This window comes from Gymnoscopelus braueri, assembly GCF_963280865.1.
Source record: "Gymnoscopelus braueri genome assembly, chromosome: 4".
In the NCBI taxonomy this organism is placed as follows: Eukaryota; Metazoa; Chordata; class Actinopteri; order Myctophiformes; family Myctophidae; genus Gymnoscopelus; species Gymnoscopelus braueri.
Window position 1 is genome coordinate 35,656,167 of NC_137605.1, and position 17,991 is coordinate 35,674,157.

The following is a 17,991-nucleotide window of genomic DNA, read 5'->3' on the forward strand; positions in this document are numbered from 1 at the left end:
ACTTCTAATTCTTGTGATCTGTATCGTTTCTTCTTACTCGTGTTATGTGCTTGTTGATGTTGTCTTTCATTATTTAAATACTCTGACCAGTTCCTTTTTTTCCTTTCGATGTTCTCTTCAGACTCTTCTACTTTTTCTTCCAGAGATTGTAGCAATCTTTGCTGTGTCATATTGTAAGCATTCATGGCTAGTCTTCGTCTTTTGTCATTTAGCGATTTTTTGTCTCTGATTAATTTCATTCTTTCTTTATGATTCTTAGCTCTGTTTAATTGAAGCAATGCTCTGTTTACATTGAAGCAATCTATCATATGGGAGTCGTCATAATTGACTGGTTTGTTCAAATACTTGTCTGTCTTCTTCATCTTCATTGTCTTGAACAGTTTCAGCAGTTGATTGGTGTGTTTGATCAGCTTTGGCCTTCTGCGCCTTTGTTTGACCAATGTTAGGTGTTCTCAGAGGGACACACACACGCACGGACGGGTGATTTGGACTAGAAGATACTGTTCCAATCAAGACTGATTGATCCTGTCTTACCTCGCTTCAAAAACGTAAACGTTTTTTTGAAGTGACACACCTATTTATAGAATTGTATTTCGTCATGCATTCCTCTAGCCAATCAAAGGCATTGGTGTCAACATATTAATACGTATTAAGATTTCGGTCTTGTTGTGGGATCAATTCAACTCTAGTCCTCTTCTGTGTTACTGTTGTAGATGAGTATGCTTTCTTAGCTTTGGCCTTCTGCGCCTTTGCTTGACCAATGTCAGGTGTTCTCAAAGGGACACACACACGCACGGACGGGTGATTTGGACTAGAAGATACTGTTCCAATCAAGACTGATTGATCCTGTCTTACCTCGCTTCAAAAACGTAAACGGCTTTTTGAAGTGACACACCTTTTTATTATAGGATTGTATTTCGTCATGCGTCCCTCTAGCCAATCAGAGACATTGATGTCAACATATTGACACGTATTAAAGGTTTAATGACATTCACTTTTACACCACATTCAAAGTCTTTGTCCTGGTCCTTCAAAAGTGTACAAAAAGTTTTAAGTGAAAATTCCATTCCATTGATCCATGGCAGGTGTTTTTCTCTCACATTTCTAAAGCCTTTTCAACTGCAATGAAAAAAGAAATCTTTGCCTGCGGGTGTCGCTGGTGAGGGATTTTGCCTGTCAATCATCGCCTCTGCTCCGCCCCCCCCAAAGGAAAGGATAGGGGAGGGGAGGGGCGAGGAGGAGAGTGGGCGGGATTAATCGACTGTGACCTCACTGTCGAAGGGCCAAGCTCAGATTACTTTTCAGCCTAATTATTCAGAAAACCCCAGACCACAGAAAATCCACTGAATGTTCTAAGTTCAGTTTTTTTGGGTGTAATTGAGGTCATAAAACCCCAAATAAAACATTGAAAATAAAAAAAGTGAAAATGAATGTCATGATACCTTTAAGAGTTCGGCTTTGTTGTGGGATCATTTCAACTCTAATCCTCTTCTACGTTACAATTGTAGATGAGTATGCTTTCTTAGCTTTGGCCTTCTGCGCCTTTGCTTGACCAATGTTAGGTGTTCTCAGAGGGAAACACACACGCACAGACGGGTGACTTGGACTTACTGAAGGTACTGTTCCAATCAAATCTGATTGATCCTGTTTTACCTCACTTCAAAAATTAGGGGCTTTTTGAAGTGACACACCTATTTATAGAATTTTATTTCGTCACGCGTCCCTTTAGCCAATCAGAGGCATTGGTGTCAACAAATTGACACGTGTCACGTGGAGCTTGCCCAATGTTAGCTTGGCTAACAATGTTTGCTCACACAAAGCGAAAACATATTCTCCACCTTCGGCGGAGACAATAAAAAAACATTATATTTTCCTCTCCTTAGTACTCCTACAAGACCATCTGAAAGGTTTTTTTTTTTTTTTTGCAAGTAGAAATATATCCGGGTCTTACAGGGTTAAACGCAAATAAAACGGTATGTTTTTCAGCAAACGGCAAGTGAAAGAGAGCAGGTCCAAGGTGTTTCTGGAGGGGTTAGAATTGGAATTGGTCATATTGGATCCAAACCTGACTTTCAAAACAGAAGGTGACAAATGCAGTCAAATTCACTCTGCAAAATTTCAACCAGATTAGGCCCTTCTTGACAACCGCTACTGCAAAAACATATCTCACTGCATGATCCTATCACACATTGCATATTTTTTCACAAACTGGTCATTTACCGGTGCCACAGTCCTGCAACCAATTGAACAACTTCTTAAGAGAGTCATCAAGGTCTTAGACAAGAAACCAAAATCTTCTGCTTTGTTTACAAGTGTCTACATGGACTGGCCCCTCCTCCAGTGCGAGAGTTCATCCACAGGAAGAGAGACACTGGACGTAGCACTACTGTAGTTCAGACACCCGAGGGGACTGTGAGGTCCAGACCACTTGTAGGTAGGCAGACCGCTTTTGGACAAAATGTCCTCTCCATCAGGGGAAGCATGTGATGGAATAGCCTCCCAGTTAGGGAAAGCCGCACCCTGTGTACCTTTAAAACAGCTAAAACAATGGTTAAAAATGTCCAATATGTGATCATAGATATACCATATTCTCATATTTCAAATTAGGCCTTACATATTTTTCCATTTAGTTATGTTTGTTGTATATTTATGTGGGGACTATAGGGATGGAAATGAGCTTCTAGCTAAATCCGGCATGTCATGATTAGCTGATTAATTTCACCTTCATGTATGGATTGTTCATTAATGTGCATTGTTCCATCTAAAATAAAATAAATATGTTTCTTCAAAGTATTGGTTGTATTGATCTGTTCAGAAGTTCTGTGCATTTTTGTGACAGGTGTGACAGGTGTGACACCTCTTTTGGGGAAGCTGTGCGAGTTCTTCCTTTACATGGCCCAGGAGATCCTTCACCTACACCTTTTTAGTGCAAATTTCATAATTGCTTGAGATATCCTGCTGACAGACAGGAGCGAAAACATCATCTCCTTGGTGTAGGTAAGAACAAAATATATAAAAGATACAATAGGTAGTAGGTACAGTACCTTTTATTTTTTTATAAAATATTGTCTTTTCCCAAAGAGAGCATTAGATCTCATCTTTCCTGGTGATTGTTATTTTAGTCTATGGAACTCCCTAAAAAATGAGATGCTACCTCTCAAGGGACTATCCTTTCAGTAAATTCTGACAAATTCTTTAAAATTTCTTCCAAAACAATATTGTTTGGACAGTGCACCACTGTCCAATACCACTACTTTGAAATAACTATATATAAAAGTGAAGGTTATTTTAGGTATCATGCATTTGCCATAAGGAAGAAAGACCTAAATAGGCACTTGTCACTCTTTATTTTATTTCTCAACAGTTTCATATTGACAAACACCATACTGTACTTCAGCTGTCCCAGATATGCAGTCAAGTTTCCAAAGTTCTGTAGGCTAATTGAACATATTCACATCATACTTGGGTGTGGGAACCCCCACCCACGGTATGATCTAAGAGCAAAATGGTGAATATGGCCAGTGCTACACTACAATGGCAATAGAATAGTTACACCAGTACACTTGCATATATGTAATGTAAATCTAGAACATTCCTCTCATTAGTTTCTTTTCCTGCTTAGAACATGCACAAGAAAAATCACCTGTTTTATAGTCATACATGTAAAGAGATGCACAGTCAATAGTCTTTTGGGAAGGGAGTCTCACCATAACCAGATAAGGGGGGGGGGGGGGGAGATTTCAATTCCACGGTTATTTATTTAATATATTGTATACAATCATGTTTGTAAAAATTATTTTCAACAGCCACTCAGCCAGTATTAACTGTGAGCCAATACAGTAGGTCACGAAACTACAGTACCCTTCCAAACAAACAAAAAAATACTTCAACTAATGACTGAGGCTACTGTCTGTACATCAGATGTATATTCACGGTGTGGAGGGTTTTATTACAGTGAGATACATTTCTGTAATTAAGGGTTAGGCTTGACTCCCAGGCACAGGGCTAGCTCATTTTTCTGGATCTTTCCGTCTTTGTTGACATCACAATGACCCAGCAGAACTTTTCGCAGCTTATCCAACTCAGGACCTGTGATACTGGGCTGGAGAGAGAGAGGGTTCTTTTAGTGTGTTGAATATTTCCTGTAAATTGTTTGAAATATGAAGCTGGGGTCAGAGGGGAGATTAAGTGGCGCAGCATATAATTAGCACCAAACCAACTTTAACCAACTTAAACCCTATATTTTGTCCCCCCAAGGGTCTATACTATGCCCCCTCCTTTTTGCCCTCTACGCCAGTGTTTCTCAAACTTTGTCATGTCAAGGACTCCCAAATTGATATCCATTTGGCCACGGACCACACCCACCCATCCCCCCCAGGTGTGCCAGGGACCCCTAGAAGAGAAAAAAAAATCTAAGATTATTCAAAATCTTCAAAGTAGCAGATGTACAAGCTTGCAGCATGGCACAAAGTGACGCTTGTATATCTGCTATTTTTGAAAAGCCCCCAAAAAATTTATAAAGTGGTTAAAATGATTGCGATGCTATATTAACACATTTTGCTGGGGAGTCGGGACCCCCCTGGCCATTGAGGATATTGTAAGTGGCCCCCAAATTTGGCAAAACACTAAGATTTTAATGTAAAAAAAAACAAAAACATGACATTTCTTTAAATCCTTAATTTTCATTGTGATACTGAAATTGGAACTTAAAGTATACTACATTACTTCCATTGATCCAAGCTGAAACACAATCGATTGATCATTAAAATAAACTGCTCTGAAAATGCATGCGGCAGACGGGTGGGCCGCGAATGCTTTCGAGTTTTTCATGTGGATCAGAAAAGGTTGGTAAACCACTGGTGTAGAAGCTCTACTCAGACCATACTTTTCCAAAGATTAGGTAGGATCAAAGAATGATATAGCAATGCTGTACCCTGGCCAACTCCATCATGTCTTTTACGAAGCCATCCACCTCAGGACCCTCCAGTGCTCCCGTTTTACTCTGAAACAAGAAAGGAAGAAAGAAAAAAAAAATTACTGCTTAAACCTAATTATCTACGGAGACGTTTTAATATGAATGATCCCCTTGCAGGTGAAATGTTTTAAACCTGTGCAACGCTACTCCATTACCTGCTCAGAGGGATAAGATCCAGTGTATGTATAAGTGTTCAGTTGGATCCCAAATTAAATGTCTTTCTTGCCTTGGGTCCCAGGGGCATGCTTATGGATACCACCGCTTTTCTAGGGAGCCCCACTGTGATTGGTCAGTAGTCGCTGCGATTGACAGTTCTTGTTTTTGCAACTATGCCTAAACCTAACCTTAACCTCAGTAAAACTATGCCTGCCAGGGAGCCATTCAGACACAGCTAAGGCGGGTCTATCCCATAACGTTGGTGGGATCCATAACACATCCCAGAGTTACCACAGTTGAACAGGCCTGTGACTGAGTTCCACCAGAGAGGTAATACATGTGAGGAACACGTTATCCCTCCCAGTTCCAAGCCCTACTGAGCAGGCGCTCGACAAACCAAAGAGGCACTAGTGCAGCGAAAGAGATCGCCCTCACCTGCTAGCTTCCCATGTGCGAACATGGCCAAAATCTTTTGTTCGGTGGAGCACCCAGTAAGCCAGAGAGTGAGGAGTCAAACCTTAGTCTCCAGTGTGCTCGGCAGGTAGTTGACCCCTGCGCCAACTACATATCCTGCTTTTTGTGTATTTTATTAAAAGAATTACAGAGAGACTGTTCTCTAGTAACACCAATAGCTTTAAGCAGGCAATATGATGACTATAAGGATACAGGATACAGTGATTCTAATTCAGAACCATCCGATTTACAATTACACAATTTAGGCATTTAGTATAGAGGTGGTAGTTGAATAAATATGAGGAGATTATCTCTAAGAGAGGCGTGACAACCTAAATGGCACTCACATTACATCTAATTGGCCAGATAGTTTCTTTTGAGGCCCCACTCATTTGTTCGCAAGCACACACACAAAACCAGGCAAGATGCATGCAAGCACTGAAAATAATTAGTATGTGGTCTTACTTTTGGACCTTGTAATAAACAAAAAAAAAAATATTCACACCTGGGAGCTACATGTACGATATAGTAATGCTACTCATGGGCTTTACTCATGGACTTTTCAACAGGAGAGAATGGGAGTGCTTCTCCGCAGCTCTAATACTAAGGGCTAGCTAAAAAACATTATTGTGACCAATTTGGAAATGAATTAAGACTCAAATATGAGATGGAACAGTAGATTTGGGAATCAGTCCTTGTACCAAAATCAGGAAATACATAGTGGCGATCAGTCTACTTAGGGTGGCAGTAGCTCAGGAGGTAGCGTGGCCGTCTGGGAATCAAAAGCTCCCCGATTCAATCCTCGGCTCCTCCAGACTGTGTCACCTGGTTAAATGCCCCTCCAACTGCTTCCCTGTGCACTCACTTTGAGCAATCTACTGCTAACCTCCCCTTGGGGATCGCTACAAATCCCCTTTTGATGTTACTGTATATCACATTTACCTCCAAGTGCTATACTTACAACATCATAGTGAGCAAAGATCTTCTCAAAGTCTCTCTTCCTCTCCGCTTTACTGCCGGCCTTGAGGAGCAGACAAAAACAAAAGAGTAGGAGAGGAGAGGGAAAGTACATTAAAAAAGGAGAGATGTCAGATCGTCAAGGAAATGAAAAACTGTTCAAATTTAAAGATAATTCTATGATTTTCAAAACAAATTTGGGTAATTTTATCGTCTACTCTGGCTTTTAGGAGCACCCCGGACAGTTTTTAAGTTGCTTTGATTTGAGTTGATTCAGTATTTAGATATTTGATATTCATTTATCAGACACGCCCCCTTCCTATACAAACCCATTGTAACTCCATTTTAACCACGTTAGATTCATCTAAAACACCGTCCTTGGTTCTGGTGATTGATATTGTCCTTCTAATACGTGAGGAGACCGTGTTTTTTTCAATTACTTTGTTCATTTTTTGTTTTTTTATACAAAACGTTTTTGAAAAAACACGGCCCCCTCACGTATTAGGAGGGCAGGATGAGTCACCAGAACCAAGGACGGGTGTTTTTGATGAATCTAACGTGTTAAAAATGGAGTTTGAAGTTATAATGGGTTTGTATAGGAAAGGGGAGTGTCTGATAAAATGAATATCAAATATCTAAATACTGAATCAAGCAACTTAAAAACTGTCTGGGGAGCTCACAAAAGCCTGAGTAGACTTTTTAAAGTGAAATATCCCTTTAACAATGAAGTAATCTCCAAAAACTAGATGAGAACAGTACTCACATCCAATTGGAATGAAAGCAGGAAATTCTCTGGTAGAGCTAAGATTCTAATGGAGGAGAAATACACACTGTAACATACAGTAACTCTTCATGATGCACATTTGGATGGAGACTGTAAACTCAACTAACCTGCCTCCTGTTTGGGGTAGTATGTCATGTGTACATGCTTTGTCAGATTAATTAAATCATTGTCTATTATCTACATTACTCAGAACACCATGTGACTTTATGATATGAAATATCAAAATACCAAATATCTTTATGGAAGATTGGCAAATGACAGAAAAATAAATACCTGGCCATGTCATTCAAATCCAAGCGACCATCCTTGCTTTTGTCAAAGATTTTCATCTGCAAGAACGGGATATGTTTAATAGTTGATAGAAATAGAATGTCAAGAAGTGAAGCAGTTTGTACTGTAAATCATAGTCAATTGAAGATGAGAAAGTAAGAAGCCAGGCCTGTGTGTGTGTGTGTGTGTGTGTGTGATAGAGGTGACGAGCTGGTACATAACAGTGTGACATTGCCTTTACTGTAGCCGTCTTGAGATGGAGCAATTGTATTTCAAATGAAATATGGGTGCAGTCTACAGAGTAGGAACAGCCCAATCAATGTTACAGTAAGTGACACTGGCAGAGTCACACCAGTCTTGGAGAAAAGTGATAGAATGCAGCTCTGATTTGTCAGCTGTGTCAAAAAGTAGCATCAGCCATTAGAAATGACATAATTCATATAATTTGACTGAACCATGTGGTGTGTGTAGCACTGTCATATGAATTCTGCCCAACAACAGAAGTGTAAATAGCGTTGGACAAAAGGGCTGCAAGATATCGGAGTCAGACACATACCGGTACTAACATTAACCACATTAAACCTGACATCTCTCATAGGCAAACATTCAGTGAAAACAGGTGAATATTTGGCAAAAATAAGAGAACATTCTGCAGAAATAGAAGATCTACAAGCTCACAATGTGACGTGCTGCGACATTAGCTTGTAGATCGTCTATTTCGCTATTGATGTACAACAAAGTATGTAGGGTTTAAGTGGGTTAAATAGACTCCTGTTAGATCTCAGTTGCTTCAAAAACATTTGGTGCGGGACAATTAGAGAAAAAATATTTCCATCCCTACTGAAAAGACTGTAGCATGATCTAATAGTGCATTACGTTGTATATCACCATGGCCCTATAGTGTTAAGTGGAATTGGTTAAATCATTACATGTCTGGCTACAATGAGGAGGCAATCAATTGTATGATCTAGTCCATTTGAAGCTGTCAGGAGGTACATGTCTGCATTAAGTTGATGATGCTATTATTCATCTCAGTGCACACTGTTGGCAGTAAGTCCTTGCAGTGAGGAGTGTGGTCATCATTAACGTCTATTTCAGTAACCATAGCGGAATGACCCTATTTTGTCATGGTATCAAGTTACATATACGTTTAATAGTAATAAATCAATTGCTATATTATATAACAACAGGGTCTGATAACAGCGTGGCTTCCCTGTGTGTTAGAAATCTCCCAATCTGGGAAGTGGTAACCCATCGTCAAAAAAAAGAAAAACGTTTCCCAGTTGAATTTGCCTCTAGGGGCACCGCCCGCTTCCACGTGTAGAGAGCGAATGTTTGCCGTTCACTCTCCTTTAGCTCTCCACTTCCGGTGGTGTGTCTGTTTACATTCCTACTAACAACTCTACACGTAACGGGAGTTGCCGACAGAGTCAGCGGCGGAGCTCTGAATCTGTCTTGAGAGATTAGAAATCTCTAGTTCTATCAAAATATGTTATATATTTTTTGGGGGAGTTGTAAATTAAAAAAAAAAAATGTAAAAAAAATAATATATATATATATATATATATATAAAAAATATAGTACGTTTTTAACATTAGTAAACCCTGATGGTACAGTATCATTCAAATCAGATGAGAACACATCCCAAGCTCATGTTGCCACATACTGTAAATCCTGTTACTTTTACTTGTGTAGAAATGGACCCATATGGGTAAACTATTAATACCATGGCATCAGTGTACTCTTCTAGTTTGTCTGAGGATACGTCCTTGTCCTGCTGCTGAAACAGGTCTGTCAGAAAAGACTGGGAGAGAAGAGAGATAAGAGTTCATGTAGATTAAGAATTGTGTCGAGTAGCCCAAAAATAATAATTCTACTTACTTTTTACTTTATTTGTTTATTTGGACAGGACAATTCATATACATGGACGTAAATACACCGGATTTAGCAAAGACGCTAGTTTTCATCCGCAGTCCTCACAAGAAACATAAAATCAGAAAACAGACAGACGAACAGTGGAATACATTTACATAACATTACATAGGGAACACAGCATAAAAATAAACCTAAACAAGAGCACAAATGGTTGCAGCTTTGGTTTTCAAGCAACCATCTTTTCAGATTGAATTTAAAAGATGGAAATGTAGCACAATCCCTTGTACGCAGAGGAAGGCCATTCCATGCTACACAACCCTGTATTGAGAGAACATTTTGACCGAATGTTGTTTGCCGGTGCGGCACTTCGCAATCTCCGAGTGGTTGCTCTGGTGCCGATTCCCCTATCAGGCTTCCGTTTAATGAATTCACTTAGGGGGGGCGGGCACAGACCATGTAGGGTCTTGTGTATGACCCCAACCGGTTTGAAAATTTATCAAAGTTAAAAAAGAAATGCCTCCAGAGGATGTTACAATGATGATATGAGTGAGGCTTCCTGTCAAACACTTTGAGCGCATTCTTGTAGAGCTGTTCTATGGGTTTGAGAATAGTCACGCCTGTGCAAGACCAGTTTGTGAAACAGTATTCAATGTGTCATAGGATCATACAGTGAAGATACGATCTGGCAGCTCCAACTGTCAGGAAGCGTCTAATTTGTTTAAAATTTTGAAGGTTGAATTTAATCGTATTTGTGACGTGTACAATGGGTTGGGATTAAATGCTAACAATGTGAAATCTTTAATCTAGTGTGGTATTATGACAGTCTTACATGCCTTTGTGTGTGTATTTTGGACATCAAACCAGTTGATTGGGGACACGTCTAATTGGGGACAAAATTGGTGTCCCAGATTAGAATTTACAGCAATTTTATAAGGTTTAGGTTGTGTTTAAGGTTAGCCCAATAGCCATGCCTCTGTTAGGGTTAAGGGCTAGCTCGGTTATGGCTAAGGTGTGGCTTCCCTGTGGATCGCGGGTAAGGGAATATGGAATGAATGAAAGTAAGTCAGTGAATTGTCCCCAAATGCTTTCAAAACCAACATGGTTTGATGTGTGTGCTCTTAAAACCTTACCTTCAGTTCCTGAGCTGATATGTAGCCGCTGCAGTCAATGTCGTACTTCCTCCATATCTATGGTCAGCAGGAGAGGATAAACAATAAGTGACCATGTTTACATGAAACATAATTACGCTTTAATAAAAAACAATGCAATAACAAGGACTCATTTGCGTTCATTATTAATAATTGAGCTCATACTGTATATCACCAGAAGAGATTACTTCACGACTATGGCCATTGAACCACTTTGTTCTCTACAGAAGCTTTTGTGTTAGACTGTGTCAACTGTACAGTATGGAGTGAGAATGTGTATGTTGGTGGGATTTCTCATTAGATGTGGTAAAACTGCATTTAGTGCATCAAGACAACTCAGAAAGTGAGAGGAGACTCACACATTCAGCTCACAATACGTCGCAACACAGTGAGCTTGTAGATCGGCTATTGTTGAAACCTTTCAATAGGGCTCATTGGCTTAACCCATTAAGACCCGAGGCCGATTCTACAAATCATCTCTTGTCGGGTGGAATCCTCATACACTGCATGTCCAAAACCTGTTACTTTTAAGGATTCAAAAGCATCAAAAGTAGCATCTACAAGCTCAAAGCGCGCCGTGTTTCGAGGCTGTTTGACGCTGTAGTGTGATCAAGCAGGGCATTAATTTATGAAAAATGAATGTTATGAAAGTTAGAATATGGAGATAAGAGGTTTCTGCCCGACAGCCACGAAATGCCTTCGAATTACAAAGTTTTCTGAAAAAACGTATATTGCGCTATATATATATATATATATATATATATGAGACACAGATGCTATGCTTAATGGGTTAAAGGAGAAGTGAGACGACAGTGAAGTGCTTGAATTGAGACACCGAAAACTGTATGGCAGAAATGTCCTTAAGTTCCCAGCCGTTTTGCAAAACCGGTCCTTTATTTAAATGACTGTCTGCAACATGATGTCATGGTCCTCTCCAGTGTCTTTGAGAACAAGGAAGCAGCAACAGAGGAAATGTCAGCACTGTTGCCTGACAAGTTGGACTGACTGGGCAGGAAGAGTTGAGTGGAATGTTCTTATTGTTGATCAAATTACAGACCTATTGTACTTTTACTTAGGTAATATAAATATATTATTCAGCCACTGTCACATGTAGCAATGAGATATAATGTTTGTTATATTGCAACTACAATACGAGGATTGCTTGACTGATAACACAAATCTTCAGACTTAAAGATTTGGGGAAGTGCTGTGTGGAGGCATATAAGATAACTTGTTTTTACAAATTTTCCATTAAGGATAAAAGCCTCTAGTGTTGTAATAAGATAAGATATTGCTTGAATGAATGTACAGTTGAACCGTTTCATTTCAATCTGTCATCAGGCTTCTAGTTCAATATTTGTGCAATATAAACTGATAAACCATTTAACTGATTAAACGACAACAACAAAAAAATCGAATAGCATGTGCCATAGATTTGAAGGTTCTCAGTTCTGTATACAGTATACCTTTTATACTGTATACCTTTTATACTATACTAAAATAATTTATCTCTTAAAATAAACTTTGACCTCTCACCTTCATGAAGTCGACACTGTTGTTCAGAGGAGCCTCTCTACGGAAAATTAAGAGGAAGTTCTCATCCTCAGGAAGGATCATGTTGGCGAACTGGAACCCAGGTGTGAGGGCAGGAATAAGAACACAGACAGTCAACAGTGGTTGGTTAATATTATTATTATTAAATATAGATTTGTTTGATCATTATAACTAGCCTGGTAAACCCTCCCTCCGGAAATCTCATTTCCATTTGATTCCAGGAGTGAGTCTGGCATGATCGCCCATTCTGCAATAGTGGCTGTGGGCTGGAGTTGGGCGGGAGTAATACCGTTGACTGACAACCCCTTCAGCCAATGATCGTTGTTCCCCTTCAGCCAATTGCAGTGCATTTTTACCACCTCCAGAGTAATGTGACGCAACAGGACTTTTGAGATGCCATGCCCAAAATAGGTTGCCTTATTCGGATACATGCGTGTCACTGCCCGCCCCTGCCGGTTCTCTGAATTTTTATTTTTAAATAGGCTCATGATTAATTGACCACATATATGAAGTTAAACAACTAAATTCTATCCAAACGATATCTTATAAGTAAATTCCGTGCCTCAAAAAAAGAAGTTTGAGAGCGTTTTAAAACCGAAAATAAAAAGTAGAATGCCCGCAGAAACAATGGCTGCCGTTCGTGTTTGGTCGGCTGCACTCAGGCTGCACTCGGGTCCATTCGGGCTCACTCGAACTCGCCACCTGATTGGCCAACTTTTTCTGTCAATCACAGAACGATGAGCGACGACGCTGATAGGCTCGTTTTTTTGGTAATGCGCTAGAAACGCCCATACAAGCCTTCATGCCAGACTCACTCCTGGAATCAAATGGAAATGAGATTTCCGGAGGGAGGGTTTACCAGGCTACATTATAACATCACAGTAGTGTAAATGGGGTTTAGAGTGAAGCTTGAGTTCAGGAAACAGTGCGCAAAAAAGGAAATGCGAGCGTACACGTATAATGCATACACCATCGCCCACAGGTTACAGCCCACCTCTCACTCAGCACTGCTCTCAGCTTTTGTGCACTGTCATCTGTTTGTGCGTGTGTGCATGCACGCATGTGAATGTGTCTCAGAGGGAACAGAGAACAGACAGGAGGGGAATGAGAGGATCACAAATGTGTCCAGTCTGTCCACAGTAGCAGTAAAGTGAACTTTCATTCTATTCCAGTCCAATCTGTTCTTCCCCTTGTGGGTTAGACATAGCCAGTGTTGGAAGAAGTAAAAAATGTTTTTAGTAAAAGCATCAATAAGGCAATGTAGAAGCACTGTTCCGGTAATCACAGAGCTACAGTATAAGCTCACAAAGCGTCGCAAGCTTGTAGATGTTTAAATAGGACTGAAGTGGTTAATGTATGTTTTGTAATAATAATTCAAATCTACAAAGTAACTAAAGTTTTCAAATAATAGTGGAGTAAAAAGTAAAAGTATTGAAAATACTCCAGTAAAGTAAAAGTACCTCAAAATTGAACTTAAGCACAGTAAATTAATTTAGTTACTTTCCACCACTGAGAATGAGAGTATCATAAATGTGTCCAATCACAGTAGCAGTAAAGTGGTTCTATGTTCTTCCCCTTTTAGGTTAGACATGATTTGAGTCAATACATTTGCAGGTTATGCAGCATGTTGTGAACCTGTTGTTCCATACGGCACAAACACCAGCTCCCCTTGGCATGACTCAACATCTGTAGTCAGCTGCATCCCCCACAAACTCTCTGTTGTTAATCATATTGGCCGTGCATTAGCAGATTAAACTGGACCGCAACCAATGAGCACACTAGAATGCCAATGACCATTGCTGCAGGAGAAGTAGAAGATCACAGCGCAATGCAGCAAATGCCGAAGTATATAAGACATGGGGAGGATATTCAGACCATGATGCCAAGAAATCTGTTTAAAAATTTTAAAGGACTTCCCAGTTAGAAAGGAGAGCCAATAATCCAACAAGTCCTGATAGTACAAAAGGTCTAACTTTACTATTATTTAATTAATATAATACATTATTGATAGACTTGGCATTCTATTCTAGTAATGGCAACATGACTACTTGCTATGTTGCTTTAATTCCAAGTATCCATTATGAATAAGTTCAGTATTGACATGCCTAAATTATTATCCAAATCTAACTGAAGTGCTGAGTGGCATGACAACAGAAGCCACTCAGGGTAACAGCTCTGCTGATTTGAGACATCACTCTTCACACAGGATACTGTGGTTTGCAGAGAAGCCTGATAATGTTCGTACCAATGCTGCATTGAGAGCTTTAACTGTGGGCATGGCAAGTTCAAGTGAATGGGCTTTTACCGTATTAGGCCACTATATGCCATCAAACTATACTGTAGCACTTAGAGCAGACATTCATTGCTTTTCAAATCATGTATTGATTTTTCCACCACTGGAAACTGAAATTTATTGCATTAATAGTCTGGCCTAATTAAGTAGATGCCATTAAGGGGTATACTCAGCCAAGAGCTGACTCACACTCACTTCCCTTTGAGAGCAATGTCATGTCCTTGGACGGTTTAATAGGATCCTTAGATTTGTACTTGTACACCAGCTTTGGTGCAGCAGGTGGACAGAAACCCCTACTGAATTACACAGCACAACACCAGGATTCATCAGGTCCTCAGATGTTATTAGGCTCTTCAAGATTCAATAATGAGTTAGGTGTTAAGGTCCAGCCAGTACATGAACATTTCTGTTGCATTTAAATGAATGACCCAAGTCTCACTGACATTACTGTGTGTTCAGGCTTCCTCTTCAGATGTTCATGGCAGGAAGATAGCATTGCACAATAACCGCTATCTTAAATTATGATCTGTGACTAAAACCCATAAAGATATGCAAAGACCACACTTGTGCATGCAGAAAGAGAATTTGCAAGGGACTTAAGTGATATTAGAGTATATACAGTAATACACATTGCACTATACCTCATGAATCTGTAATTTCCCGTCAGCAGTAACATCATAGGCCGACATGAACCTCTGCTTCAGTCTCTGGACCCTCTCTTCTGTTATCTTCTCCTTTGGCATGGAATAGAATAGATAAACATGTTACTTTAGTTTCCTTATTTTTATTAACAGTAAGACATGAGATATTTGAATAACTGTAAAATAAAATAAAAAACACTTCATAACAAAATAGAAATCGCAGGCAACTAACAAGCTGCTTTTCTATAAAGTACAGATGCAACAGTTTGTATGAGAGCCCTGCTAAGATACACCATTTTCAAATAGAACAGGTAATACAGAGTTCAGCAACAAAACTCCATAATGGACAGAACCATAAGGGAAGGCTATGAACTCACTCAAGGTAAGTTGAATTAACACTGAGCTGGGGTTAGCTGAAAAAGAGGAGTAAAATAATTGAAGACAAACGTGATTGGCTGGTTGGTCAGAAGGAGAGCTAATGAGAGACAGGTGAGAGAAATGAGGAGTGGCTGGGTCTCATTGGCTGAGGGGAAACGAGTGATGTCAGTAGTAGTGATTAACAACTGAGGACTGATGTGAGTTGTTGAATGGAGTCCCCCCCAAGGGTCTATGCCCCCTGCTTTTTCCCCCCCACCAAATCTGTCCACCAAAAATAGGCGATCTACAAACAAGTTCACATTCCAAATAGACACCATCTATAATTTAATCACCGGACTCTAATGAATGCATGTTGAAATAACATATCTTGAAACAAATATGAAATGTATCTAATCACTTATCTAATTTGTGATTTGAGAAAGTCAAGTAGTTAAGATTTTTTCATATAGCTGATCTGTATCATAGTACAGTATAAATAAATATCTGAACTCCTTTTCCTCTGTGCCTGCGGAGAACAGGGGGTGTCAACCAAGCCTGTGGAATATATTGTCTAATTCTGGTGTGGCTAATGAAGAGATAAATACAGAGCAGGTCATGTTTACTCAAGTAGGTCAATAAATAAAAAGATGTGCACCTGTGGTCACTGTATCTATAGTAACCGTGGTCATTGATGGTGCCAATACAAATGAAGAACTGTCTGAGGTCATCTGCAGTGTGTGTGTGTGTGTGTGTGTGTGTGTGTGTGTGTGTGTGTGTGTGTGTGTGTGTGTGTGTGTGTGTGTGTACATGCACACACGACTGTATCTGCACCCCACTCCCCACCCATTATTTGTGCAGGGGCCAATAACACAACAATTCACAGTCATTTTCACATTAACACTCACACACAAACAATGACTTTAATACATGTGCACTGTATATACAGTTTCAGTATAAGGTAACTTCCAAACTGATAACTGTAAGAGACATCAGATTTAAACATCACCGTGTTCATTATTTTTCAGACGGTTGTGTGTGGAAGGGCTGTCTGCCATCTGCCTTGTCTGACAGAAACCAGAGGGCCATAATTGTGTTGCATGTAACATTGTTAATATCACCCCACCCATCCAGAGAGCTGGACATGATTTGTGAGGCTCGGGCTCAGCTATCCACTTCAGATAATTGAAACCAGTAGTCTGTGTATAGCAGTGCTTCTCAACCTGTGGGTTGGGACCCCACATGATTTTTGGGAGGTCCCCAGATGACAGTGAAGTGACAATTTAAAGGACCTTTTTAATACCTCAAAAATAAGAAAAAAAATAAAAAGTAGTCAACCAACTATAGGCTACAATAAACACTGGTCAAACATTGGCCAAATTGTAAATAATATAAGAAAGAGGCTAACATTGTGAAAATAGCAGATCGACAAGCTCACACTTGCGAGGCGTTGTGAGCTTGTAGATCGTCTATTTTCACAATATTTATCCGTGGAACAGAGTCAAACAAAATTGAATGCCTACAATTCCAAGTGCTTGTCAGGGTGGGGGGGTCCATTTCTAATATGATTATTTTGGGGGGTCGTGGCCTGAAAAGGTTGAGAACCACTGGTGTATAGTGCCAACTGCCAAGCCTAAAACAAAGATGCTGATTTACCACTGGCAGTGTCAACTTCACAATATAAAAATAGTTATGTCCTACATCCTACAGCAGACATCAGTGTGGAAATGCTTCAGATTATGCAGTAGTAACTGCCAACTAATAACAAGTAGTACTTTTCACATTATCAGCATATTTCTGATTTATTGTTACAGTCCATTATTATACATACAATGTGATTTACGTTTGCTGTTGTGGCATCCATCTACTGTATGATGTCTCAATCTTTATATGCATCAAATAGGAATTACACTGCAGTAGCCTGCTTTCCACTACAGAAGGAGCAACATGCCAGAAACAAGTGATTTACAACTGATAAACGTGATACGTTGTTTTTCTATTAATAAAACTATTATATAATATATATTATATAATGCTGCTTACCGGACCCATTGTCTTCATCATGTATTGGAAAAAGTCGTCAAGCTCCTTGCCCTCAATGTAGCCATTATCTGCCAAAAAAATATATTCACTCACTAATATTGTTTTCATTGTCTGGTTATACTGTAGGCCTATGTACTCAAGTCAAAACTGATTCTAACTCAGTTCAGGATGCAAAGTCCTGATTGTTAAAGCTTTTTAGCACAAGGTCATAAGGAATAAGTATAACAATGAAACCTGTTTATGAATGAAAACCTCACAATAATGCATCTATATCATGTTTATATACACAAATGCTATTATACATGTCATAAACTGTCCTTACCATCTGCATCAAAGTGTTGCCAGATCTCCAAAAAACCTGCTGCATCCAAGTTTTCAAAAGCACTCTCCATTTCAATAAGCAGAAGCTTTACTTACAGGATAACAATGTTACTCATATACAGTATAGATCCACGAGTGCTTAGAGTAAGGGCAATGCTGGCAAACTG

At 39.6% G+C, this 17,991-nt stretch overlaps 1 protein-coding gene across 3 annotated transcripts; it reads right to left on the minus strand.

The window, feature by feature from the left end:
- Positions 1-3,332: 3,332 nt before the first annotated feature.
- On the minus strand, positions 3,333-17,987 carry LOC308084394 (secretagogin-like). Of its 3 annotated transcripts, XM_080427041.1 has the most exons (11): positions 17,826-17,987; positions 17,504-17,571; positions 15,107-15,199; positions 12,155-12,244; positions 10,601-10,657; positions 9,322-9,399; positions 7,599-7,654; positions 7,305-7,350; positions 6,546-6,605; positions 4,934-5,002; positions 3,333-4,102 (listed from the first exon to the last, which is right to left on the minus strand). In XM_080427041.1, exons 1-11 carry the CDS (start codon positions 17,893-17,895, stop codon positions 3,974-3,976), a joined length of 816 nt encoding a protein of 271 aa, XP_080283167.1. In that variant the 5' UTR covers positions 17,896-17,987; the 3' UTR covers positions 3,333-3,973. The 3 variants fall into 3 exon arrangements, with proteins under 3 accessions (XP_080283167.1, XP_080283168.1, XP_080283166.1); XM_080427042.1 differs by lacking the exon at positions 15,107-15,199; XM_080427040.1 differs by lacking the exons at positions 15,107-15,199; positions 17,504-17,571; positions 17,826-17,987 and adding an exon at positions 12,349-12,537.
- Positions 17,988-17,991: the final 4 nt, after the last annotated feature.